The following is a 27492-nucleotide window of genomic DNA, read 5'->3' on the forward strand; positions in this document are numbered from 1 at the left end:
GTAGTAACAATGAAATTCTTTTGTGCTAATGAGATAAATTGCCATCCATGTAATTGCTATCCATTCTTTCACTGAAAATTTCCTTTCCATACTATAGTATCTTTATTTTATCTAGATGCCACAGCTAAAACCTGAAACTATCAGTATGACTGGTCTAAACCTCTTCCAACATTTGTGTAATTTGGCTCGACTGGCTACTAGTGCATATGATGGTGGCTCAAACTCAGAGGTAAGCCTTTTTTTGTGCTCATATTTTTCTCCTTTCCAAAGGAGGGGGGAAAATTAAATTACTTATCTGCAACAGCATTTATCATGAGAATATTTTGGTTTACTGGTTTGAAATGCTGATGTCACAGCTCTGTAGCAGCAGAGACAGTACAGCTTTCTACCTTGAGAGGAATCCTGGAACCACCTCTCAAAAGTTGCAGATGTGGTACAGTGAAATGGAAATAAAAGAGGCTAACAATCCTGATTTTTTCATGATGTTAAGCATGTGTTCTTGTCTGTTGGGATGAAAAAAGAGATGGAAAAACATACAGAAAAAGTGCTACCTGTTTCTTATGTATCTTTGTGCAGTTTATCACACTATTAACATAACTGAACTGTTGTGTTAGCTGTTAAGTGTTAGCTGTTGTGTTTAAAGAATAGGTTTGTAACATTCACTTTTATAAATAATATTCAGACTAGATGAAATCTTTACACAGAATTTGGCATATTTAATTCTGACTAGTAAGGTATTATAAAATATGTTTCAGTGTACGCATGGTATGCTTTAGAAGTTTTTCTTCTGTAATCTTTTTTTTTACAGAGAAACTATCTTAGATATATAATAGATAGGAATTATTTTTTGTTAATCAAATTGAGGTATTTTTTTCATGAAAATTTCTGTTCTTTTAATGAATACCAATAATAGTTGTGATTTTAACATTTCATTTAAAAGTATTCCTGTTTGTCAAAAATTAAAACTCACTCTTTTGAATTTAACCAGTTGTTCTTATGCTTCAAAATATAAAAATATTTCTGTCAAAGTTAGAATGTTACAGTTATTGATGCAGTGCAATGAGGAGAGCCTGAGCTCAGGAAGGATAGAGGTATTTTTAGTAATAAAAAAGTATTTTTTTAAGTAAAAGTAAAAGTAAAAAATTTTTAGTAACAAAGAAGCAAATAAAGTGTCTCAGATCAGAAAGGCAACGCTCAGTAAAATAATGAGGCAATGTTTTTTTTGTTTTTGTGTTTCTTTTCCTTTTGTCGTAACAGTTGTGTGGCATGGACCAATTCTGGGGTATTGCTTTAAGAGCACAGTCAGGTGATGTCAGTCGAGCAGCTATCCAGTACATCAACTCTTATTATATTAATGGTAAGAATTTTCAGTTTTATTTTTGTTTTGTGTTTAAAATGTTTTAAAGGATATCTAAGTTTATCCTCTTTTTATCCTTAGTATTAAAAGGCATAGCCTCAAGTTTGTGCTTATATAATTTATTTTAACATTGATATTGCAGGTAAAACTGGTCTTGAAAAAGAACAGGAATTTATTAGCAAGTGTATGGAGAGTCTGATGATAGCTTCTAGTAATCTTGAGCAAGACTCTCACTCAAGTCTCACAATTATTGAAAGAGGACTCTTAATGCTGAAGACACACCTGGAAGCTTTTAGGAGAAGGTAAATAGCTCCAGTGATATATTTGGAATTATTTACATTCCTCTTAACACAATGATGAATGAATGATGAAACTAATAATTTGAATAATAGTTTCCTTGGTTTTCTTTATGTAAAGTAAGGACAATAATGGATAATTCTGAAAGGTAACATGTAAGGTTTAAACAGTTACAAAAGTTGGCCCTTGTCTTTGTAAAAAGAAAGATGAATATGGTTCAAGTCTCCTCTGCCCTCACCAAAGAAATAATTTTTTTATACTTTTTCAAAGCTATTTTATTCTTATTTGAAAGATGGAATATTAATCATTTCCTCTTCATTTTGGAAAACCAGTGAATAAAGGTGCAAGTTTTGTCTGTCATCTCATTGTTTATCAAATGTTTGATTAAATAAGTTTTGACAAAAATACTTTGTCAATGTTTTTACCTGCTCCTTAAGGTTCGCATATCATCTGAGACAGTGGCAGATTGAAGGCACTGGTATCAGCAGTCACTTAAAGGCACTGAGTGACAAGCAGTCTTTACCACTAAGAATTGTATGTCAGCCAGCTGGACTTCCTGACAAGGTAGTTAAAAGCCCTTTTGTTTCCAGATAGATTTACTTCCTAGGTTATTAGATGTCAGTAAAGCCATTGGGCACTTTGAAAAATAAAACATCCATTTTATTTCAGATGACTATTGAAATGTATCCTAGTGATCAGGTGGCTGATCTACGGGCAGAAGTTACCCATTGGTATGAAAATTTGCAGAAGGAACAGATAAATCAACAAGCACAGCTTCAGGAATTTGGTCAAAGCAGCCGCAAAGGAGACTTCCCTGGTAAGCTATAGTACTCATACCCATATTTTGCGCTGTGCTGAGAGCATATGCTCACTTTTAATGAACTACGTTGTTTTTTTAAGTGTTACCATTTATTTTAAATTACAGAGCAAACACAGACCTAGCAAATTTTAATTCAGCTAGTGTTTTTATTTCTTGTAACTGCTAATTTTCCCCCTCAAAGTTACTTCTCCTTTCATTGTTGTTTTAATTAATTACATTTTTTCTTTAATTTATAGGTTCTATTACATAGAACCTCATTCTGTATTTTGTCAAATATATGCATTTCTGGCTCTGTATAAGAAATTAATGAATACCCTGCATATATGTATTCCAGTCAGGTATAATATTTTCCTTATTCCTGCAACTGCTCTTTAATTTATGAGCATCCTATTTCAAAAATGATCATTCATCCTATTTTGATGTTCTTAATTTGGAATGTCACCTTGTTCCTGAGATGATCATTGCTTGCCTATAGTGTGATGCAAATGCTTCCTATTGTTGTTCCTTTACACATTTTTGAGTGAATGGAAATTTGTGCTTTATCCTTTAGGAGAAGGATGTTTTCTGAATCCTATTAATGCTGTCTATTACAGGATTCTTACCTCTTAATTCTTTTAAATTTTATTCCTTATCAGCTACAGCTATGGCTGTTCACAGTGATCTTTTTTCTGAATTATTTTCTTCTCAGTGTGTTCTTTTTTTTCTTTCTTCCTTATTATAAGCAAGAGTTAGTATGTAGGGGTGTATTATCTGAACAATTTCTGTCCATGAACTTTTTCTAACTCTGCTGACTATTAGTAAATGTGGAAACATTAATCTTTAATCTCACTTTCTTGTCTTCATGGGTGAACAACTTTAAAAAGGAATGTTTTTATGAGACACCTTATCAGTGAACGAGACTTTGAATCTTATATATCTCAGTTATTCAGCTTTTCTGTGAAGTCCTTTTTCCAGCTGCTCTTCAGAAGATGTTTTAGTAAAGAAACTTATCTTGTTTTCCAACAAATATGGCCACATAGCAGAATTTTTGTTTTTGTTTCAACTGGGATTTAAGAAATGCAGGGATAAGGCAATTCAGAACTGCAAACCTACAGCTGCTGCAATTCAGTGATGTTACATACGTTCAATGGTTTTGTTGCAGAGCTGTTGTGCTGATGCCCATGATGTTGTACACTTAACATTTCATGAGTGTTGTTTTAATTTTTCTGTGTTTATTACACTGATTATTAGCATAACATAACTATAGGAAATTGGAGAACCATAAATTTTGTAAGTATTGAATTATAAACACATTGTCCTTTCATAGGTTTAAAATCTATATTAATGTTTCTAAGTGCTTCATCTTGTAACTGGTACCTGTGTTAGCTGTTAGATGTATAAAATCCTGTTACTGGGTGAATTTCTATTAACCAAACTCCTAAGGAAGTGTCTTTGCACTGTTCTGTGAATGCCATGTGTATTTTGAATAATCTCATCACATGAATTTCACTTCTCAGCTGCTAATTTGAGAAGATAGGATTGAAACTGAGACTTAAGGTTAAAACCTGCAGTTTTACTCAGCCATGCCCTATCTTGGGGAATCTTCTGTATAGATGAAAAAAATGCATGAACTTTAATAGCTTTTTGTTGGACATGAAGATCTTTGAATTGTAGTTCTGTGTATTGGCTGCTCAGACTAGAAAACATAGGTCATTCTGCATCACAGGAGACTTCTGCTGCAAGGTACATGCTGCACGCTTAGGTCTCTGTGACCTTTTCTATGTCCATTTTAATATACCAGTATTAGCAAATCCATTACAAAAACCAATTCCTGGTTAGGAACTGGAAGTGGCTACTATATCATTAACTGAGCTAGAAATCTGAATAGAGTTTATCAAATTTCAATAAAAGTTAAAATCTTCTGTTTGTGATGTCAGAGTATGAGTTTTTCTCTCACCTTTTCCTTATAGAGCCAAATCTTCTTGTTCTTAGTTAATTTTTAGTTGTTTTCTCTGGTGGGATTTCAGTTTCAGAGAATAGATGAAAAAACAGGATATCTGTATCAGCTTTTGGCTCTTGGAATTCTAGACTTGTAAATGTTTTTTACTTCCTTTCTTTATATTTATTTCATCTCTTGTTAACTAGCAGTTTCTTATGCTGTTTGCTTCATTTACTGCTCCAGTTGACCTACATTTTCACCACTGTATGATGGTTATTCCATTTCGAGCTTCTTTGTGCAAAATGTTACTTTGCTGTGTTCCTAGTTGGGCTAAGGACAGAAATCATTTTCCTGCTGCTGGGACTTGTGAACAAGTGTTGTGTCTTAAGTGGTGTCAGTCACATCTAACTTCCATTGTTTTAAAAGCAAACTTAGTTAGAGAAGATGCAGGCACTGAAAATTAATGTTAAGCAAAATTACGGTGGAAAAGAAAGCCGCAGGCTCTTGAGACTGGCTATGCAACCTTAAAGCATTTGTTAGTTACAGGTACATTTCTAATGTTTTGCCATCACGCTTCTGTCAAGGGGGTATCCAAGAATGCCCACTAGCCAAAACTTTGGGAATGTATCTGTAAGTAGTAGATGCATTCGTATTTATTAAATGTTCTTTTAGCTCTCTCTCACTACAGTAATTTTTTTATTTTTGATTACTAGACACTTACCACATCATTCTTTTTCTTGAGGACACAATACCTTTGTTAACATCTTTTGCTCATTTGAAATCTTCAGTGCTCTGAGAAACATGAGATTGCTTTTGCTTCTCATTCGGGTTGTTTCTTGTATTCTTTCTTCTAAAATCTGTTGTTTGTTTGCTGAAGTGCAGAAGATAGGAGATTTTTGTATTATTTTATGGATGATATGTTTGCCTGCCTTTATCTGTTTGAAACTATTTTGCTTCATTGCATTGATATGTTTCAAAGCAGTCAGCTGGAGAGGATGAGAAGAGTGATAGATATGCGACACTATTCCCAACTCCAAATAAAATCTTCATGGTTTTATTGTTAATTGACAAATGTCTTTGAAGGGCTGCTGTATATCCAATTTTCCTCAAGAACATCTCAGAAATTTTGTTCGAGCAGGATTTGAGGATCACGTATATTTGTCTGACATCTCTGTTTCCCTGGCAGTCCTGTCAGAGCTACTGTGTATGCATCTGACTGGATTGCGCTAGTTCAGAAATGTCAGCACGTGGGTATATCTCTGCTGGCTTTCGGAAGCATCACCTGGATTTGTTGTGTGCACACAACAGCAGTGACGGTGTGGCTGCAGGCTGCAGGTGACATGCTTTCCATAATTGCCAGAAGCAGCAGGCTTACTCTGCATGCACGACAGAGTGCATGTGCACGTCTTTATGACACTGAAAAAATAAAGTTTAGGCTCCGTTCATATATATATAGCCTTTTTGGTTTTAACCCATTCCTTTGACTGCTGTGTTCCTATCGGCAAGTAATACAATGTTTTGAAGCATTTTCAGGTTACAGAACTCCCAGTTCTTCCCAAGACTCCTGCAGGAGGTTCGAGAAATAGGCTTTTCTAAAGAAGCCGTATTGAGACCACAATGCTGAAAGCACAGGGATAGAGAAGGGTTGCTTTTTCACTGGTGTGACGGACCAGGGCCTAATGTTCAGAAAAGCATGCTAATAAGAACAGTGGGTGAAAAGCATAGTAAATTTTAATTCATGACAAATCTCTCTGTGCCCCGGCATAGGTGGCTAGAACTCTGTGAGCATTCTGAGGTACAAACTCATCGTGCAGGGTAATTCTTGGTTAGTCTTTGATTGTCTGCACCAATTAAATTCATAGTTGTTTTTAGTTGTTCACATTTCTTCTTCAGTGTTGAGAATTCTTTGGAAAGTGTTCTAATTTTTTCCTTTCTGAAATATATGTCATCTTCAGTTCAAGCTTACATTTAAGTAAGATTGACTTTTGCTTCTTTTCCTTTGTTGATTTTATCTCAATTGTGTGATACAAAGGGATTTTGCTGATGAACACAATCATTTCCCAGCGTTCTTCACGGACATAGTATAACTCTTACTACAAAATATGAAAAGCATGTTTTAATCTGTATTGTGGACACTTTTCAGTACGAGATTGAGTGAGCTGTTATTTAAAAGGGTATGTCCAAAGGCATGCAAGGAAATTTAGTTTAATTTAATAGCCAGTTTCCGTAAGTAAATTGCCTTAAATCTTTGCCTGATTTTAATTGCTGCTGAAGGTTATACTTTTTAAAATAAGACATAAGGCTTTCATTAGAAAATGAAACTATGATTCCAGAAATTTACTGAAATACGTTCTTATCCTAGGTGGCCTCATGGGACCCGTGAGAATGATTTCATCTGGGCATGAACTGACAACTGATTATGATGAAAAAACTCTTCATGAGCTGGGTTTTAAGGATATGCAGGTATTATCAGTATGTAGATAACAGTCACCACCTGGTATGTTGCTTTTGTCTTCTGCAACTGATAAATGTAGGTGGTAGTGGAAGGTACATGCTACAGTATTCTGAAACTAATTGTTTCATGCTATCCAGCATCTACCTCTAAGCTCAGAGGAATACTCTTAGTCCTTGCTGCTGTTGTCAGTCTTGAAAATAATTAATAATTTTAAAAGCCAAATTCAAGTTACGTTAGCAGATTTGAAAACTCAAGGACCACAGGAAAATTTTCAATTTTTTACGTTCATCAAGGAAAATGTGGATCCAGTGAAAAAACAGAATCAAGTAGTCAGATTTTGTCTAAATTATTGAACACATCTTAACTCCATAGCAGCAGTGATTAGCTTTCTCCTTTCATTGCTTAAATCTGAAGCATTTTATAATGTTTATTTATCATTTTTAATCTCAATTCAGAGTCCCTGTTAGAGTGATCTACTCACAGGTTTACTGAAGTTTACGGTATGGAAAAGCCTAGTTTGATTTTGTTAAGTGTGATTGACATTGTGACTCTCTTAGAGAGGTGGGACTATGAGAGAACTTTCCAGGTGATCATCGCATACCTGTTCTCCATCTAAAGGAAAACTAAATTCGTACCAGACACCTTCAAAGATCTACTAACACACTTTTAGAAAGATTATTATCGGCCAGTATGCTTACATCTGCCATTGCTGGCTGGTTTGTAGTGGTTAGGAGTTTGTCTCAACTGTTGCTGTTCCAGATCAGAAGTTCTTTTGGACTAAGTTGTTTGATTGTTAATTAGCCCATTTTGCTATGTGAATTGGGTTAATTAAAAAGAAAAAAAAATTTTAAAGGAATTTCTTGCTAACACAGATCATTCTATAGAATTGAGCTATGGAGCAATCAGGTTAATTCTTACACTTGCAGAACTGGAGAGAGCCATTCAGTTTGAATGACTGGATGTGATGGAGGTGTTAACTAGTCAGCAGGAACAGTTCTTCTGAGAATGGGTATCCACAAAGTGGTTAAGCCAATGTAACAAATCCCCACTTTCTCCAACCACACTGCTATTTGTGCAACCACACCATAACTGCCTTAGATGAAAGCAGAACCAACCTTGAATTATGACAGTCACTTGAAATGCTTCTCAGTAAAGGTTTGACAAGAAAGATATTTATGTAACTTTAAGTTCTTAATTCTGACCCTGTTGAAAGCATGTCCGTGATTTCAGAATATGCTTTATTAAAATTGTCTCTCTCCTTCCTGTTGTTTCTCTCTATTTCTAGATGGTTTTTGTATCACTGGGTGCACCAAGGAGAGAACGCAAAGGTGAAGGCGTTCAGCTTCCAGCATCTTGCCTACCTCCTCCTCAAAAGGACAACATTCCAATGCTTTTACTTTTGCAAGAACCTCATCTTACAACCCTTTTTGATTTGTTAGAGATGCTTGCCTCTTTTAAGCCTCCTTCTGGAGAAGTGGTTATGGAAGACAGTGAGGTAATTTAAAGTAATTTTATTAGAATAATTACATAGCAGTCTAATTTAATTGGATCTATTTTTCCTCTCTAGTCTATTTCTTGTGTTCCATATCCAAATGTCAGATTGTATACAGAACTGTGTATTCAGTTTCACATACAGTATCATTATCATGATTTGCAGATTTTCATAATTACATTGTTTTGCTATCACTTATAATGTCCTGAATATTCTAGATGCTCTAAAAAAAGTAATTCCGTACAAAGAATATCAGTTATTTAAATAGATATGCTGATTAATTATGGGAATTGGCTTAAAGTGTTTGCAAAGATGTTATTGTAAAAACTTAGGATATATCACTTATATGCCATCCCTAGCTTATGTGAAGTTAAATAACCACTAGTATATTCGAACTGGGAGATTCTTTTTAAGTTTTATTTACACTCAAATATTTCCATGTTGTGATATGCTATGAAGATGACGTAACACAGTTTCTTGCAGGTTCAACAAGACTTCAACCGTCATGTTCTATTTTTATTTTTACATTGAAGAGGAAACAAATAGCTTGTTAATTAAGAATAAATATATTTTTGGCCTCTGAAATCTTACTGTGAGGTTATTTTCACAAAATAAATTTTTAATAAGAATATTTATTTTATGGTTTCTCAGAGCGCAAGATGTGAAGAGCTCCACCTCCATGCAGAAAACTTATCCAGACGTGTCTGGGAACTGTTAATGCTTCTACCGACGTGCCCTAATATGTTACAGGCATTCCAAAGTATTTCGGATGAGCAGGTAAACAAAGAATTTTATTTTAAATGTTTATCTTTATTATGCATGGATGTTTTAGTGGTGAGTTTTCCCTGAAGAGGAATGTTAAATAGTAAGTATGTTAAGTAAACTGAGAAAAAAGAGGGGATGGGACTGGGGTTTTTTTTGTTCTAAGATGTCAGTTTAGTTTCCAATGTTTGCTTTTATGATTTATTTAAAAAAAGAATGTAATGGATGAAACAATTAGTAAATGTTACTTATCAGTCTTTTTGTTTCAATTGCAACAGCAGTTTCTTCATCTGTAGCCTAGTGTTTAAAACATTTCAAACTTACAGCTTTGCTTTAATTTTGTACCTGTTGTGGTAGTAATACTTTTCGTATTTTTTTTTCTGCAAGTTCAAAACATGGCATTTACTAAGTGGTTGCCCAATCGATAAAAAGTATGCGTTGTAAGTTCTTGAAATTACATATCACGGTTCTTTAGACAAACATCAAAATGTAGCTGGAAATTATAATTCAGAGTGTATTTACCTTCCTCTACTTCAAAATTTTGTACACCTTAAATTTTAATAATGTTGGAGGTTTATTGAAATTTCACTGCAGTTTTCACATTATTCAGATTGTTATTCATGAATAGAAATATGCTTGAAATCATCTAATTTCAAATAATAGATGAAACTAAAAAACAAATAATTTGTCCATGTCCCTTTAAAAACCCTCCAATTACTTTTCTTAGATAGGTCAACATTAGGTGTAATTATTTAATTGTTCTTTGTCTTCTTTATTTTTTAAGGGTAATGATGGCTTTAGTTGGAAGGATCTTCTGCGAATAAAAAGTGCACATAAACTTTTATATGCACTTGAAATTATTGAAGCTCTGGGAAAGCCCAATAGAAGAATAAGGCGTGAATCTACGGTAATAGGGTTTATTGCACAGACTATATCTTTTTTTTCTCCATATCAAAGTATATGTTGATGAGTTGTTTTATTGTATTTTAATTCGTGAGTGGTTTTTGTAATTATTTCTTCTTGTTTATCTTCAGGGAAGTTATAGTGATCTTTATCCAGATTCAGATGATTCAAGTGAAGATCAAATAGAAAACAGTAAAAACACATGGAGCTGCAAGGTTTGATATTTCTATAATATTCTGTAATATGTAATGTAGTTTTTTAATGATAGTATAAAATGAAAATCGATTTAAAAATCCTATATCTAAGAGTTTTTGATCTCAAATGTAAGTGTAACATTGTGAAGATTTTCATAGGTTTTCTGTGTTATTGGGCCAGTAAATTTGTCATGCTTAATTGCAAGTATTTCTTTTTTCCTTCATAAAAAAGCCAGATGCATAGTTTTATCAGGTTTTTTTGTAAAGCTTAGATTCATATCCAAGTAACATTAGTGATATTTATATATCTGCTTTTTTTCTCACATTGGTTGCATAATATGCTTACAGTTTGTTGCTGCTGGAGGGCTCCAACAGTTACTAGAAATTTTTAATTCTGGAATCTTAGAACCTAAAGAACAGGAATCATGGACTGTGGTAAGTGATTATTCACCCTTTTTTTCCAGAATAACATAGCTGTCATTTATAAAGACTTCCATTGCTATCAGCCTTTGTTTCATTTACTTTTTTGTAGTAAGTGGAAAGTATCGATGTCCATAAAATAAAATTCAAAAAGCTCAACTGATCAGCTAACTGTGAATTGCTGTTTTTTAGTTAAATGCTCTTGTCATTCATCCATACAGAAGTGCTACAGAATGTAATGGCAGTAACCACAGAATCTACACAAGACAAAGGAAAATGAAAATTTGAATTTCCTGGAAGGATTTATTCTTTTAAAAAGTTTTTATACTTCAGGCTTTTCATATTTTAAAGCCAGTCATTGTATTTTTTTCTTGGTATTTTTGTTTTACTTTTTTCTCTAATCTTAAAAATTCTTTGTTTGCAGAATGAAATAAAGTACACCTTGGGCACTTAGAGAAAAAGCCTGGGTTCCATCTTTTGGAATATTTTCAACAGTGTTGATCATACGTGCATATCAAGTTAAAAAAAATGAAAAATTTGCTAAATAAAAAGAGCATACTTTACTTTTGCTGTTTTTTTGTTTTAGGAAATGTTGCTAATTTGGAAGCTTTTTTTATAGTCTGTTTTAAAAGCAATAATCTGTTAATTATCTTCCTCTCTGAAGAGGCTAAGAAATGTCATTCCTTGGAATGTTTCCACTTGTCGGCATTGAGACAAACTGCTAGCATTGTGGCCTTGGTGTTAATAAAGACATTTCCCAATAATGAACAGTAGTACTAATTGTTCTTATATCATTTATTTTTTTCATTATTATATATTACTAGTCTGAGGTAAATTCATATTTTTTATTAGATAAAATTTTTCTCTTTTATATTTTCAATTCTTAGGCATTTGATAAAAAATAATTGAAATATCCCAAGCTCTGAGTCATGCATATGTAAAAATAAGTAAAGAAACAAATATACACATACTTTATCACCAATTTTATACATATATCGCACACGCTACAGAGAAAACAATTGTACTTTTTTATTAAAAGGTTGATAGTAGTTTTTAACTGATTTTTTAAGTATTTGTTCTAAAACTATTCAAGTATTAGAAACAAATTGGCATTCTTCCTATTTGGTATATAGGCAAAAGATAGTATGATTACTTTTAGTGATCTGTCTGGAAAACATGCATAGCACTATGAAAATAATGAAAAGGCTGGTTCTGCAACTAGATGCATTAGTACAGTGTCCTGAACTTGCACAGAATCTTACAGACTTATGTGTGTAGGTGGTAGGTAGCTGATCTTTTCCATGTGTTGCTGTGACACAGCCATATATTGTTGTTAATTTTACTCTCATAGTGCATCTTCTGAGAGTGGAGCTGACCACGTGCTATGTTTGGGTATAGCTGTATGTCTGAGAGCCATGAAAATTCATCTCCAGAGTTACTAAATGAATCAGTGGTTTTTATCTCTGACGAGAGGCGTTACAATACCAAATAGTATTTTTAAAGTAGTATCCACCTGACTCTACATGGTTAAATGTATTGAAATTGAAAGCACTTCTGTATACCATATGCGTTAGCCTGTGATTATATTTGAATACAATGCAGGGAAAGCTATTAACTGTAGGACTTAATCTCTAATATTATTCCCTCTGTGTTATTTCATGCACTGTATAGTAGATCATGTCCTGAACGCACCTATTAATAGGTCTAGATCATGAAAATATCCTCAAGTAACTTTTTTTAATACCCTTTCTCTTTAGTGTCTATTTTTGTTGCTTGCTGCTTAAGAGTTCTAGGTGTTTATAGTTTACTTTAGCTTTTTATTTCAAATTCCATAGCAGACAAAGAATTATTTCGTAAAATAAATCTCTGAAAAAAGGAAAATTGCATTTTCTTCTTATTCACAGTGGCAGCTAGATTGTCTTGCTTGCTTGCTGAAGCTGATATGCCAGTTTGCAGTTGATCCTTCAGATCTGGATTTAGCTTACCATGATGTCTTTGCCTGGTCTGGCATAGCAGAGAGTCACAGAAAAAGAACGTGGCCAGGCAAATCAAGGAAGACCGCAAGTGACCATGCAAAAGGCCTTCATATACCTCGTTTAACAGAGGTAAGAGATAAACAGTTTGTCTATTTTGTGAACTTTCTAAAGTTCACCAAAACAAAAAAAGAAAGGCTTATTTGTTGTGTGAAGCCTTTAGTTTGGTAATAAATTAAATAACATAGTGAAAGCATTATTAATATGAATATAAATCCTAGGAGTTATTCTCCAAAGAATTATCCAATTTTAATTGCTTTAAACCTACCAGATTTAGAAGCTGGAACAAAAAGGATTTTTTGATGAGTTGTCCAAGGAAACAGTGTAAATGGGAATTTGAGCATGTGAAATGGGAATTTCAGAATTACAGGGCTTTATCCCTATTTCTTACCTTTTGTTTTCCAAAATAATTACCCCTGTTTTTATGGTAGTCTGTCGTTATGTGCTGTCACCACCCTCACCAAATCCTTCTTAGATTCCCTTAGTTAACACTAAGTATGAAGTAATCTACTAAGAATGTCTGAGTGAGCGTATGGTACATTTACCCAAACCTGTAAACTTTTCTCCCAGATTTTTGCATGCTAATTTCCTGATGTAGAGCAAGCTTGATATTTAATCCATAGTCTTTTGGCTTTGGATGGCTAGAGATACGTCCACTGAAAATAGGTTGGTTTTGGGCACAGGAACAGTTGCGATCACCAGAAAGGGTAGATCTGAACTCTGAGCTAAAGCCAAACTTTCCATTTGTCATTCTTAAAAACTTATTTGCATGGCAAGACCCTAACTCTTCTGTAAGTATTATATATTGGACAAAATAGATTCCTAAACTTCAAAAGCTGCTATGAATTAGGCAAATGATCAAATACTAACTCTTATATTATTATATTAACTTTTTAAAAGGGGGGGCAGTAATTAGTGCTGTTACTGGTAGTAGTAACTGGGTTTAGATTTTTAATTGTCATTGACGTATTTTTGATTGCATTGGATTTGCTGTATAAATATTCTAAAAGACTTTCTTCAGACTTTAATTTTGTAAATTCTATGTAGTTTATCAGAGCTTCTGTAAAGATTAACAATTTAAATGAATGGATAGTCAATAAAACATGTTGATCACAAAGAAACCAGATAAATTTACATATAGAGCCTCACCCTCACAAAACCTCACCCTCAGCCTTCTCCCCTCATGCCTGAGATATTTAAAAGAAAGTTAACAGTTTATGCTTTAAAAAACAATTTTCTTTTAGTGAAAGGATTGAATAGGTCATTACTTTTTCTTTTCAGTTAAACTGTCTCTCAAAGAGTAGCAGAATAAAATTTTAGCAGCTAAGCTTACTCAATAAACCACAGGATTTTAGACATGCTTTTATAAAAATCAGAATATAACTTTTAACTGTGGAACTGGTGTCATTTCTGTTTTGCTCCTCCTCCCTCTACAAAGATAGGTTTGTTTTAGATTCATACAGTATGAATAATTTAAAAACAGATCAAAAAGCTTGTTGTTATATTAACTGTTTTTTTTCTTTTGACTTCAATTTTTAAAGGTGTTTCTTGTACTTGTCCAGGGAACCAGTTTGATTCAGCGTCTAATGTCAGTTGCTTATACATATGACAACTTGGCACCTAGGTACAATATCTTTTTATTCTCATAATAAAGCTTATAAAGTGTCTACATTTTCGTTGACTGTTTTAAATTAAGTGAATAGCTCTTTCTGTTTTAATTGCCATTAATACCCGTATGAGAAATTTAAGTCTATAGGCATTAGACTTGCTCTTGTTAGTCACCTTTCTTGTAGTAACCTACCTTTATAAGTAGTGGAGGGAACTCCCAGAGGTCATCAGTGATAGAAAATCACTGAACTAAACAAATTGTCAGAAATGAATAAAAAGAGTATGTGTAAAATAGGTAATCATCTTGGAATCCCTTGCTGTTTAACTAGTTGTTCTTCAGGATACATGACATGGAGCAACAAAATATACAAGATATGCGCTCATATAAGTTCTCATGACAAAACTATTTCTTTGTTATCTCTGTAGCAATTAACGTTCTCAATTTCAAGGCAATATAAAGGAGAAATCATGAAAATAAATTTGCTTATAAGCAAAAGCTTTTTGATGTGCCTGTTTGAATTTATTATCAACAACAAAATAACATTAGCTTGTTACTTCTGAAATTCCACGTACTGTTTTAGTGGGTGTGCGTGTATTGAAGGCAAAATTTTACCTTCAGAAACTGGGTATTAGTGATTTTATTGTCCTTTTTGCCATTTGTCCACCCTGAGAAAAGCAATTCTGCATAGAACTGGATAGTGACAGAACTGGACTGGTGCTGGGGAGGTCATATTTTTTTGTTACATTTGATGTAGAATTACTTGATTCCAAATAATGGATGATGTGCTTTACTCTATTTTTAAAAGATTGTTAAAGACGCTCAGAGCATTTCCAGCCAGGTCTATGCACATGCCTAGTTTTAACCTCTAGCATAATTACAGTAACAGTTTTAAGTATATTCAATATGTTTGCAAGTTCATAGAGCCTTTACTGCAGTTTATTTAAAAAAAAAAAGTAAATAAATGACATGTTTAAAATTTAAAAGGATTGTTCACTATGCGTGTAGTTCGCTATGAAGAATGCCACCTTTCTCCTTTATGGATCTATCCTGGTTCCATTTTATATCTTTTCTTCCTTGGCTAAAATAAAGAAGTTGGGGGTTATGGTCTTCTTTTTTTCTTAACTTGTTAGCTTGCAGTCAGTAAAAATGTAAGAGAGTGAATTGAAGATGTAATAGCTTTTTACTGATGCTGATTTTGAATACTGCAAGAAATGAAGCATTTAAGATTAAAATTTTAGTTTTCTTAGCTGGTACTTAAGAGTAACTGTGCTGTTATTTGCAGTCACATGTATGTGGTTGTGTTTCTAAATGGTAATCTATTATGTTCTGTGATAAAGTTCAAATGGTGTTATCTTATTCCTGCTCAGGGTGTTGAAAGCTCAGTCTGATCACAGATCAAGACATGAAGGTTAGTGCTGCAAATAGTTATATTTTATGAACTAATAATGACGAAAACATATTAAAGATAGCAAATTATATGTTTCATTTATTCCATCATTAAAGTTCTGTAAAAATGCATTCCTAGGTAGCATGAGGACTGTTGTAGTCTAGATGGGAATACACAGAGAAGCTCCAGAGGGCTTGCCCTGCTTTCCTTCTCTGAAAATTGTTTTAGATGTATTGAAATTTTGTACTGTAGCTGTGTCTTCATCTCCAGAAGGGCTGTTTTTGGTAGGAGAAACAGCTGTATTCTTGTCTTCTGAAGAGCAGCATATTTAACATCATAATATAGTCGCCAACAGTCACCTTCATTCTGGCTTACAGAAATCATTCTGGCCCCAGAATTCCTTGGAGCTCCCCTGCCCAGCCTGCTTGCAGGTGATTCCTACAAAAGGTCTATGTAATCTGTATCAGATTAGGTCTGTATCAGAATAGTTGTCAAAAGTACAGCGTAGGTGTCCATAAATATAAGTAGGTCCTCCTAGCATTAGGCATTGCCCTGGGTTTTTCCACTTCATTTTGTGTTACAGAAGTTATGTCTGTGAACCTGAATTCTCCCAAAATGGTGTGTATCACCTACTAGAGTCTTACAGAAGAAAGGAACAGGCATGCTAGCTAGTCCACAGAAAAGTCCATGTTAAGAGCTGATGCAGCCCATTAGCAAAATTCCAGCTCACTTTTTAAGAAGTAGGGGTGAAGGGAAGGAATTGTGCCCCACACTGGTAATACTTTGGGTAACGTGATTGGATCAGTAATACAATTGTCGGTATGTAGTAAACAAATTGGTAAAATGCTCAGCTTTGGTAGTATCTTAAGTGCCAATAAGGATTTAGTCTTATATGTTAGTGTGATTGAAATGAATGCCATATGTGCCAGAACTATGCAACTCTTCAACCTAAAAAGCCTACTTTTTTTCAGGTATAGTGTGATGTATTCTCATCTCATTTTTTCTTAGTTACTCATTATTCAATGTGGCTGTTGGTGAGTTGGGCTCACTGCTGTTCCTTGGTGAAATCCAGTCTGGCAGACAGTGATCATTTGCAAGAGTGGCTAAAGAAACTTACCCTTCTTATTCCAGAGGTATGTTAAAGGAGAGGTTATCACATTACTAATTAGTGCATAGTATGGAACAAGTTTAACTCTAGTTTCAAGAGGGTGCTCCTCCATTAAATTCAAAACATGTTTCCTGATGAAAGTGGGCAGCTTCTGACTCAGTTACTTAGAGTCCTATTTAAGAAGTAATCATACCATAGTTAAAATATAGTGTAAGATGGCATATCTATGGTTGATTGCAAACCAGTTACTTCTGCAAACTCCATTCTTCATTCTTGGCTTCCGTTTAAAGGAAACTTTTTGATTGAAATTTCCAGGTGATGACCTCTAACATGGATTAGTCTAACTATACTTTCCCCATTGTAATATTTTTCCAGCTCTACTTTTCATCATAAAATGAGGTGAAAGCTGGTATTAAAATTTGTCATTAATGAATAGTATCTTTGCTTAGTTTTAAGTGGTTTGTTCTGATGTAAGAAATAAAAACTTGAAAATAGCATAATTTTGCAAAGTAGGTAGTGTTCTTATTTACTAGTGATTGCTTGAAGGTGCAACATGGACATGATGGGTCATTGTTATTACTGTGTTTTATTACTTAACCACAGAAAAAGCCTACGTTCCTGTAATGTAATATTTTTTATTTCAGTAACTGGCTGTAATCTTCAATGTAGAAAATACGTACTAGAAGAGGCAAGAGGCACAGACAAATCAAATTTTTTTTGTTAAATGTGTATCTTCTGCATTTTTCTATAGCTAATTTAAGTGTGTATTCTTTGTAGTTGTATTTCTAGAAAGACACACTCTGCCTTAGTAACTTAATAGGTATTATGAGAGGAATTGAATTACATATATGTATATGAAAGAGAAGTCAAAAAAAAAAAGAAAAAATGTCACCTAAGTAATATGTGTAATCATTTCATTTATTTATTTGTTTTTCATGAAGACTGCCGTTCGCCATGAGTCTTGTAATGGTTTATACAAGTTGTCTCTCTCTGGTCTGGATGGGGGAGACTCAATTAATCGCTCCTTTCTGCTGCTGGCTGCATCAACATTATTAAAATTTCTTCCTGATGCTCAGGCTCTGAAACCTATCCGGGTAAGATTTTTGTCAAAGATGCATTTAAGCTTACTTTTGTCAGTAGAAAAAGAGGGAAAAAAGAATGAAAGCACATACCGTCTAACTGTTTCTGAGACACTCAGATATTAAGACCTTTGGTTTATATTTTTCCAGAAACTTCCCAGAAGTATTTAAAGCTGTGACACTGCGCTAATTTAGGGCTTGTCTGTGCTTGAAAGAATGTAGAATAATGTTTAGGAAGCACTCTTCTTCAGGAATTTTAATGTCCATGCAACACACCATTAGGGAATAATAGTTGTATTTTCAATTTATGCCCTGACTACCCTTTTAAGTGTAGATAAGTCCCTAAATAAATAGGTGCATAGTTGTATGTGTGCATCAGTGCTCTCTGTTGTGGCTGAAAGTTATTGTTCCCAGTTGATTGCTGCTGTTTTTCTGTTTGAGTGTTATCATCCTCACAGCTCTGCTAAATAGAAGAGATTCTATGAATGCTGCCAAACCTACTTCAGGAAGACTTCTCAGTGTTAATGTGTGCAGATTAATAGAGATGGTTTGAACTAACCTGGATGATTTTGCCTGGAGTCAGTTAGGGACTAGAGCAGTCTACTTCAGTTCTAAACTATGTTGACATAAACAACATTTAAATTAAAACATTTTGCAGATGATTTACACTCTTTGACTAGCTTTCAAAAATGTTTAAAATTAGAATTGTTCTACCTAATGTCAAGTTCCTGTTCACTCAGAGTTTCTCATGTTTCTGTTTAATACTAAAAATGTTGCCATTTGCGGTGTGGAGGACAGAGCCAATAGTATTCTAGATTTTTTTTAATGTTATGGTAGATCAGCTTGAGAATCTTTCAGCAAAATTAATAACTATTTCAGAAGAAAAATGGTAGATAACATGCACTGTTAGCATTGTAGAATACATTGTTCTTGTACTTGGCTTATCTTAAGTAGGATTCTGTAGAAAATAATATTTTTGTAAAATGGGTTTACTGCTTTCTTTTAATACATAATTATTTTCCCTGGTGTACTTCAGAATAAAAGCAATTTCTTTCCACAGATAGAGGATTATGAAGAAGAACCAGTGTTACGACCAGGTTGTAAAGAATATTTTTGGCTGCTGTGCAAACTGATCGATAACATACATGTGAAAGATGCAAGTCAGGTAGGTTTTGCTTTGCATTCATCTAAATATGTGCCTTTTCTTATTTTTATTGTTCAGACTGCTTTTACTTCAATACAAAACATTTTTACTTAAGATATAGTGAACTGATATGAGCTGCTCTTGGATCTCTCCCTTCTCCCAGCTATCTCTACTCTCTAGTGTGTATTTAGCAGGTATTGGCCAAAGGAAAATTTTGCCACAGAGACTATAGAGTAAAGAAGATGGGGATGGGTATAACACACAAGCAGGGTGGACTACATGAAGGTAACAGATACTGTGAATAAACGAATTATTTAGGGGAGATTCACTTTTGATAGGAGAAATAATTTCAATGTGATCTAAGGAGGAGGTAAGCAAGTATTCAAGCAAATCTGAAAGAGAAGAGAGAGAATTTCAGTTAACAGCCAGTCAGCACAAGCCAGAAAAATTATTCACAATCTTTGGAACATCTCTAAATGGTTAAAGTTGCCTTTTTGGGCATCTTCTGTAACTGCTTCTGCTGGACGCTCTATGAAAATGTCTTTAGTTTATTCTCAGTGTTGTGACAGAAGTGTGGGAAGGGAAAGAAGATACAGCCTTAATCCTAGTTTCTCCAGAGTGGAGAAAATCTAATCCTGTCCTAACTCTGGATGTTCCCAATAGAGGCAGAAAAATTGGCTCCTCCTTCTCCTTTTTGCCATTCAGTTTCCTTCTAAGTCCGTTTTCTTAATTGAATCTCATAGCTAGGCTACAGTTCTGCTTGCCTGCATGTTGCCCAAGCAAGGAATGCTAGCGGGACTTTTCAGCCCTCTTAGGACAAATTACATGTTTTACTTTTAAGAACTAACATTTAACCATTTCATTTTAAAATAGTATCACTCCATTTTCTTTCGGTATAGTAGAGATAGTATTTTTGTGGGATCTGGAAATGAAAGAAAAAATGTTACTTCGTTTGAACTGCGCAGTATAGATATAAAAAAGCAAACAATTTTACCACATTTATGAAAATGCATTAAAATATTATTGGAAGAGCATGTTTGAAAAATTAGTTTTAGTTGTCCCTGTTTTTCTGTGTGCAGTAGCAAAAAACAGCAAAAAACAAAAACAAAGCCAAAACAGCAAAAAACAGCAAAAAACATAACCATAATTTCAAACTGGGCTTATTAGTTGTAATTCATGAAATAAATATTTTTCATGTATATTCCATTTTCTTCATTTTTAATCAGACCACACTGCTTGATTTAGATGCACTCGCAAGACATCTTGCTGACTGCATTCGGAGGTAAGATTTGGTAAAGGTAATTCTACTTGTGAGTTGCATTTTATTTATTGCTACAGGGATAAACACAGTTTTAACATTTCTTTTATATTTATATATCTAGCAGAGAAATCCTTGACCATCAAGATGGTAATATAGAAGACGATGGACTTACAGGATTACTTCGTCTTGCAACAAGTGTTATTAAACACAAACCACCCTTTAAATTTTCTCGAGAAGGGCAGGTAAGAAAAGGACCCTGATGAGACCAAGGCAGTGCCGTGTCTTCTGCTGTGCTTTCTTCCTTTCACCTTTTTTCCTCTATTTTGACTGCAGGGTTCAATATATGAGAATATGTCATATATCTAGCCTTAGGATGATTGATAGAAACAAACGTCTCATTCCTTTATTAAAAAACAGCATATACAGCCCCTGCCCTTTCTAAGTATAGTTAACTTTAGGATGCAGTTCTTACACCCTAGAAATTTGATGTATTTTCATTTATGATCTGTAACTGTTTTCTGAGTTGATCAACATTAACTAGTTTACTAGAAATCATTAACAACTGCTGCTTTTTGACCATATCCTGGGACACTTGTGATCTGAAAGTTGCTTTTAAGCTCTACACATGTGCAGCAGCAAACATCCGTTAGAAGAATATTACTACAATCCATCTGTCCTTCCTGTGGTTAGATGGGAGAGTAGGTAGGCAAGCGAAGCTCCCAAGAAGTTTCTGCTGTGTGTTGTCAGGCCATATTGTAGTAATGGTTGAGGGGAAATTGGGCTTGTATTTCTGGTCTTTCCTTGGCCCTGTAGGTATTCGTCATGGTCATGCTGCATGGCAACTTGGTGGACTGTGACTGAAATTTCTCCTTCTTGTATGCTACTGTACAAAGCCTTCTTCACAACCTGGTGTGCTCTGTTTCTTAGTGCCTTCTTGAAAATTGTTGTCTCTCTAAAGGAATTGATTTTGCATATGGCCTTGGATAAATTGCTACTTGCACAAAAGGCCTGGTCCGAGAGCTGACTTAAACTGACGTTTCTTTCTGTAGACTATACTGAGCTTGTGATCGGTCCTTTAGTGAGGTTTCGCCAGGAAAATAGACTCATATATGCAGTTATGTTGCATGTGTCCTGTCTGTTTACTCTGTCCCTTATCATAAAATGGCTCTGAAGATAATTTTACTCTTCAAAAGCTTTAATAGTTTCTACCCTATTTGTGCACTACCTAACATTAAGTAACATTGTTGGCAGTATTTTGAAAGACTACTGCTATGTAATTCTCTCAGAATAAGTGTATTTTAAATATGGAGATTAAATAAGAGCAAGAATTCAAGCTACAAAGTGCATTGTGTAAGATGATGTACAAAGTAGAATAGAAGAGCAGCACAAAGGTCAGGTTTATGTAGTCTGGACATGTGAAGAGTATGAAAAGAGAAGAAAATTGGAAGCTGAAATAGAGAAGAGTGATACTGTGCAGAATCTCAGAATATGTTGCATGTATGTAATATATCATCAAGGAAACCGTAAATACAATTTGAAGAATGAATGAATGTGAACAGAGCAGTAGCAACAACAGACTTCTCGAAAAGAATGTGGCTTTGCTGAGACGCAGGGACGTAAGAGATTATCTGAGACTAAGTCTTGATCTGGTATTAATTTTTTAATTAGAGGTACCATTAAAAAAAGATATTTGGACTGCACGTTATAAAGTGCATTGTCTGTTAGTTATTGCACTGGACTAACATACCACTAGTGAGGAGTTTTACATTATGTTGAGTGTAACAGAACAGGATTGTGAAGGCACATGCCTCCATCTGAGCAAAGGTTGGTGAAAAAATGTCTTGGAAAATACATTATACTTGCGAAGTACTGCAGGTAGTTTAGACTTGCCCAGAGAACTCTGATGCCCGGCATGTGCCCTTTCTTCATTACAGATTCCTGCTCTTACTAAGCAAAGTGATGGTTTGGCAAATATTGTCAAATTTTTAAGGTCACATTTTATGACAGCAATGAGCACTTGTTCCACCTTCTTTGTTGTCCTTTGCAGATAATCACTGCCTAGCTTATTCTACTCTAGGTGGACAAAAATATGTTTTGAACATGTACTAGCTAACACACCTTCACTAGGAAGGTATATCTTAAGGCCACTTGCATGATAGAAAGGTTTATTTTTGCAAGGTCGGGTTTTTGTATTTATCCTCTGAACAAAATCACCTTCTGAGTTTTTTTTCTTCACTGCTCCAGCATGTCTGAATACAATCAGATGGTGCAAATACAAGATTAGGAGTGTAAATTGGAAAAAGAAACAGATCTCTGAAGCTGCTTTTTTTCTGGTTTGTAATACTGCACTTTGAGGTGTGTTGGGACACCCGTTTGGAAAAGGCTGGGAAATGAGGCCACAGCTGAAAGTACAGTCCATAGTCCCACATACGAGATGCAGCTGATCTGCTGGTGAGCTGTAACCAGCTACACCTGGCAAATATGGTTAAGAATGGAAAGGAACTTGACTGCTGCCCCAGAAGCGTGTATGATACAGGTTTAGCTGAAAGGAGTGCGAATTGGGAATGGGCTGAGAGTTTGGCATTTAATATATACAACTCAATAGGCCTGTATTTTTTCCCCATCTGTGGTGTTCTGCAAACCTTTGTTATATCATGGGAAGGGAGCTGATGCTTGACAGCTGCTGCGTGCATTAGATATCTGCATGTATGAACATAACTGGTCAGGGCAAACCTGTCCTCTTCAATAGGTAGGCTCAGCAGATGTCATTTTTTTTCAGAATTCTTTCATGGTTAAAAAAAAAAAAATCTCCACAGTCCACCTGTTTATTGCAGTTCATAGGGTGAAAAAAATCTAGTCCTCTTTTAAGGTCTTAAATACATGGGGGAGAGGATTTTTTACCTTGTAAACTCTTTTTACTGCTTTACTTAAGCTTCTGACAGCATAGCTATTGACTGATAGGACAGTGTATTTATCTTTCTACCTCCTTCAGGCCTCTCCAGTCTCTCAGCTTATTTAAAAGTTGGAAAATTTTCCTGCTGGTGCAAGGAAAGAAAGATTTACTCTCAAGAAACTAGGCATTCCAGTTCTTTTGAATTTCACACGTAATGAGAGTAAAGTACATCTCCAAAGCGTGAAAAGCGTCTGCAAGAACTTTGGTTAACTGTATTGGCCAGGAGGAGACTTCTCCATAGTATTCAGACATAAGCATATGACCTTGATTATAATATTTTATATTAGTGCTGCACAGATTTCCGTACACATTGGAACAAGGCTTTTTATGGTGATTTTCCCATGTATGGTGGAGAATGCCATCTTTGGAAATATTTAGAATTCAGTAAGATTTTAGAGCAGGAATCTGGCCTTTAACCTCAAAAGGCTGCTTAACTGAATATACCTGAGTAAGGAAATTCAGGAACAGGATTTTTTTTTAGTTACAGTCTAGAAATTGTAGAATTAAGTATAATAGCTGTATTGGTATCCCATGCACTACTTTCAAATGAGTGAGACTTCTGTCCCTAGAAAAAATTGAGGAAGAAAGCTTTGGGGAAAAAATATTCAGAAATTTTGTAGAGGTAGAGGGTTTCTTGTCTGATTATTTAGAGAACTAAAATGATAAACTTTTAGTATGATGTAATGTTTAAATATAGTTTGTTAAGACTGCAGCCATTTTACTGAAGCAGCTAAATGTAGGCTTTGGATCATGTCATCTACCCTGGGCATAAAGTATGCCTGTGATTGCTACTTCTGAGGGAATTTGCTGAAATACTGCTTTCTAAATTCTGTAACATTTTCTTCTTTCATGGTCACTTGTAATGCCACTTATATGGCTAATTAGTAATGTTTACTCTGTAGCTGGAGGAAGATGGAGGAAAGCCTTTCACCATTCTACATTTCTTTAAAGGTGGTATAGTTCTGGAAGGGTATGACCACATTTTCTTACAGATCTATAAATCCTAGGGCTATTATTGACTTTTTAGTGTTTTACTTTTGTTCTAATGTTATTGAATTAAACTGACTAAGAAGAGGTATTGAAGTTTGGGCATATGTCATCTCAGTTTTTTAGTGTATTAAACTGGGAAGGTAAATATAATTAATGATATGTATTTGTCATTCAAGTCAACCTGGCTTGGCACAGCTCTGCTTTTTGCCTCTTATAGTCTGATCAATATTCCAAACAGGTAAACTGAAGTGATAACATTTTAACCTTTACAATCAACCTTATTCTGTGAACAATGTAAAATAGACTTACAGTACACATGGTACATAATATAGGTTTGTGTTTTGTGAATAATTATTGATTCATAAAACTAGAAGCATCATTAAAGTCATGTGCTGTCTTTCACTGAGTGAAACTAGTCTTAAAGTTATTTAAAAAATCCGTATGAATAGTTTGTCAAAATAAATTATCATTCATGAAATCCAGGCCTGCTATTAAAGGCCACTAACTTCTCTTACTGATTTCAGTAGCACCAGGATTTTATACTGTCTTTACACATCAAAATTCTGTTTTTCATTGTTTGCACAATTTACTTTTATCACATATAACAAAAGGACGTCTTTATTATACATGTACTTTTATATACAAAGGAAGAATGAAAGCATATATTGATCTGTGAGGTTGGTGGATTTCTTAGTGTTTTTTATGATAAAATATGCATGATACGTTTCTACATTAACGACTTTCTACAAATTATGCCATTGTAGATTTTTCATGTTCTGTATTTTCATTAATCAAAAAAAGTCTTTGTACTTAAGTTGTATCCATGCATTTTCAAGTTTCAGATGTCTGGCAGACTGAATTTAATTTTTTTCTTTTTTCTATGATCTTTCGACACATGCTGGAGTTAGCATAAGGCGAGGATAATTTGACATTCTTTTTCAGCAGAATTATTTCTGTTTAGGCTGTAATATGTTTACAGTGCACTTTCTGTAATATAGAGAAGACTGTTGAAATTCACAGTTCAAAACTTGTATATGTCATAGAAAGTTTATAAATGATAGAGGACCAGAAAGTCTGTAGAAGTTTCTAGAAGATGGATAACAGATGACTGTTGTCTTTTAAGAATTTGTTCAAACTGGTAAACTTGCTTTTTGAATTGTTTTACAGGAGTTTCTAAGAGACATCTTCAATCTTCTGTTCTTGCTGCCAAGTCTAAAAGATAGACAACAGCCAAAATGCAAGTCACATTCTTCAAGGGCTGCTGCTTATGACTTATTGGTAGAAATGGTAAAGGGGTCAGTGGAAAACTACAGGCTGCTCCACAACTGGGTTATGGCACAACATATGCAATGTAAGAACCTTTATTCATGTATAGCTTTCAAGAATTGTGTGGAAAATTAGTACTTTTTCATTTTTTGTTCACATATACATCATAAGTGTCTTCATTTAATGACCTGTTAAAAATAAGGGTCTGTTAAGAATGTATAGATAGAAACAGAGAAAAGCAAAAAGCATGTAAAATACTTTTGCACTTAAACTGGATAGTCACACTTTCCAAAAATAATAATGAAGTAAGATGTTGGTACTAATACTGTTCTTAAAATTCCCCTTTGTAACTCTACTGCTTATCCAGCATCACTTACCTACATCTGCTCTCTAACACTACTGTAACTTTCGCTTACCTAGCGAATGGATGGATTTAACCATCTGTATAATTTTCAGATCATCTGTTCTTAAATATTAGTTATTTAAAGCAGGTAGTCCTGTTAAATGACACCAATGCATAGACAGTATTGTTAGAGTGGGTTTATTTACACGTGCTTCATTGTTTTGTGCTAGATTTTAATTTCTCTTTTCCCTTTCTAACATGAACAAGCTTGGTATGTTCTATACTATCAAGCCACACCAACTGAGGTGTATTCCAGATTTATTGGCTATTAACAGTACTGTCATGTTTTTGGTAACTCTAATATCTTTGTAGTTGACTTTGAGTGTGTACTTAGGTGTCTACATACAGTGCTAGTAACATTTTTTCATGCCTCTTGGCTTCTATGCTTCCTGTGTTTTAGAAACTCAATTCCTATATATCATTTGTAAATTACCAAAATTTTAAGTTAGTTAGTATTTTATCTTTGATTTTTAAATTCTAATTGTACATTTTTCAGCTTGATAGGTTTTCTTTCATGTGCCCAGTTTGAATTTCTGTAACCTGAGGATCTGTAGTTTATTATACTCTATGGAACTGATTTAGTACCTTACAATTCAGGAAGGAAATTAGAAGTCTGATCTAAAGTTTTACTTTGTGTTCTGTACTCCTTTTCTGAAAACCTTCTAAAAGGCCTCCAAAATGTCCTATGTTTAGGGAAAGTGCGTAGAATATGTTTTTTGAAAATATCTGATGTTTCTGTTTGCTGTGAGTACATCTTCAACTACTGAGCTAGTTTGTATCTCTCCAGGTGCAGTCATCCATTTTCTACAGCTAGTATTTTTCTCACTCCAAATCCCAATTATTCATGGTTGCTGAAGTTTTTTGTGACATTTTCTGCAGTTCTTGCTTTCTTCCAAATATTCTTCTCTAGATTGTTTGTTCCTTCCTACTTGATTTCTTCAGAGCCATCTGGTCCATGGTCCTACTCCATATTCATTATATCTCAGTTCCAGTTTATTACAACTGGCAGGGGGCAGTCATCTCTTTCTGAGGTGCTACTGTGGTGGCTACTGTGGTGCCGCACTTGTTTAAAGTCTTATCATTCCATTGATGTGATCCAAAGACTCTTAAAATCGGATTTTTTTGCTTCACTTATCTCTGTAATGTGATTGCTCTTTAAAAATCTTAGTCCTGTCTCTCCCTTCTTCTTAGGAGAAACATTAAGGAAAACATTATAAATTTCCATCCTGTCTTTGGTTGTAATATTCTGGTTTTGTGGTTCATTGGAGAAATTTTCAATCCTGCCACTTGTATAATTCCTGCCCTCTAATCTGACCAATTGTCATATCTGCTGTTCTACATTTTTCCTCATGCCCTATTGATTGAAGCCAGGATGTGTTTGTCAGTTCTTAAGGGATTGCTTTAATTGAATGCAGCAAAATAAGGTATGGTTTTCATAATGAAAATACCTTCTTGAAGGTTCTCTAGTGTATTCTCTTCAAGGAAAAAAAAAAAAGATTTAAGGGTTCTAATTAAAAAAAGAGATGTTATAAAGACTCTATCCTGGCAGTCATTAAAATGTTTAACTGTATACTGTTTTTTATACTTAAACAAGTGTGAATAATGTAAAGTAGATGCAGTAAAGTCTTAACTGCAGCAGCA

The 27492-nt window shown here is 34.4% G+C and overlaps 1 protein-coding gene across 6 annotated transcripts in view; it reads left to right on the plus strand.

Annotated features, from left to right (window-relative positions):
- The window catches only part of USP34 (ubiquitin specific peptidase 34), a 153164-nt gene that overhangs the window by 78723 nt on the left and 46949 nt on the right, over positions 1-27492 (plus strand). For 5 of the 6 annotated variants that reach the window (XM_026094587.2, XM_026094585.2, XM_026094588.2 and 2 more), the window contains 20 exons: positions 116-229; positions 1258-1357; positions 1500-1659; positions 2092-2218; positions 2324-2471; positions 6755-6855; positions 8133-8342; positions 8991-9116; positions 9886-10008; positions 10136-10219; positions 10547-10633; positions 12523-12723; positions 14193-14275; positions 15628-15668; positions 16656-16780; positions 17697-17849; positions 18895-18999; positions 20205-20260; positions 20361-20481; positions 25350-25533. In XM_026094587.2, coding sequence (XP_025950372.2) covers positions 116-229; positions 1258-1357; positions 1500-1659; positions 2092-2218; positions 2324-2471; positions 6755-6855; positions 8133-8342; positions 8991-9116; positions 9886-10008; positions 10136-10219; positions 10547-10633; positions 12523-12723; positions 14193-14275; positions 15628-15668; positions 16656-16780; positions 17697-17849; positions 18895-18999; positions 20205-20260; positions 20361-20481; positions 25350-25533 — 2449 coding nt within the window. The remainder of the gene's footprint in view (positions 1-115; positions 230-1257; positions 1358-1499; positions 1660-2091; positions 2219-2323; positions 2472-6754; positions 6856-8132; positions 8343-8990; positions 9117-9885; positions 10009-10135; positions 10220-10546; positions 10634-12522; positions 12724-14192; positions 14276-15627; positions 15669-16655; positions 16781-17696; positions 17850-18894; positions 19000-20204; positions 20261-20360; positions 20482-25349; positions 25534-27492) is intronic. The other variant, XM_064510027.1, reaches the window with a different exon arrangement.

This window comes from Dromaius novaehollandiae, chromosome 3 (genome assembly GCF_036370855.1).
Source record: "Dromaius novaehollandiae isolate bDroNov1 chromosome 3, bDroNov1.hap1, whole genome shotgun sequence".
Taxonomy (NCBI): domain Eukaryota; kingdom Metazoa; phylum Chordata; class Aves; order Casuariiformes; family Dromaiidae; genus Dromaius; species Dromaius novaehollandiae.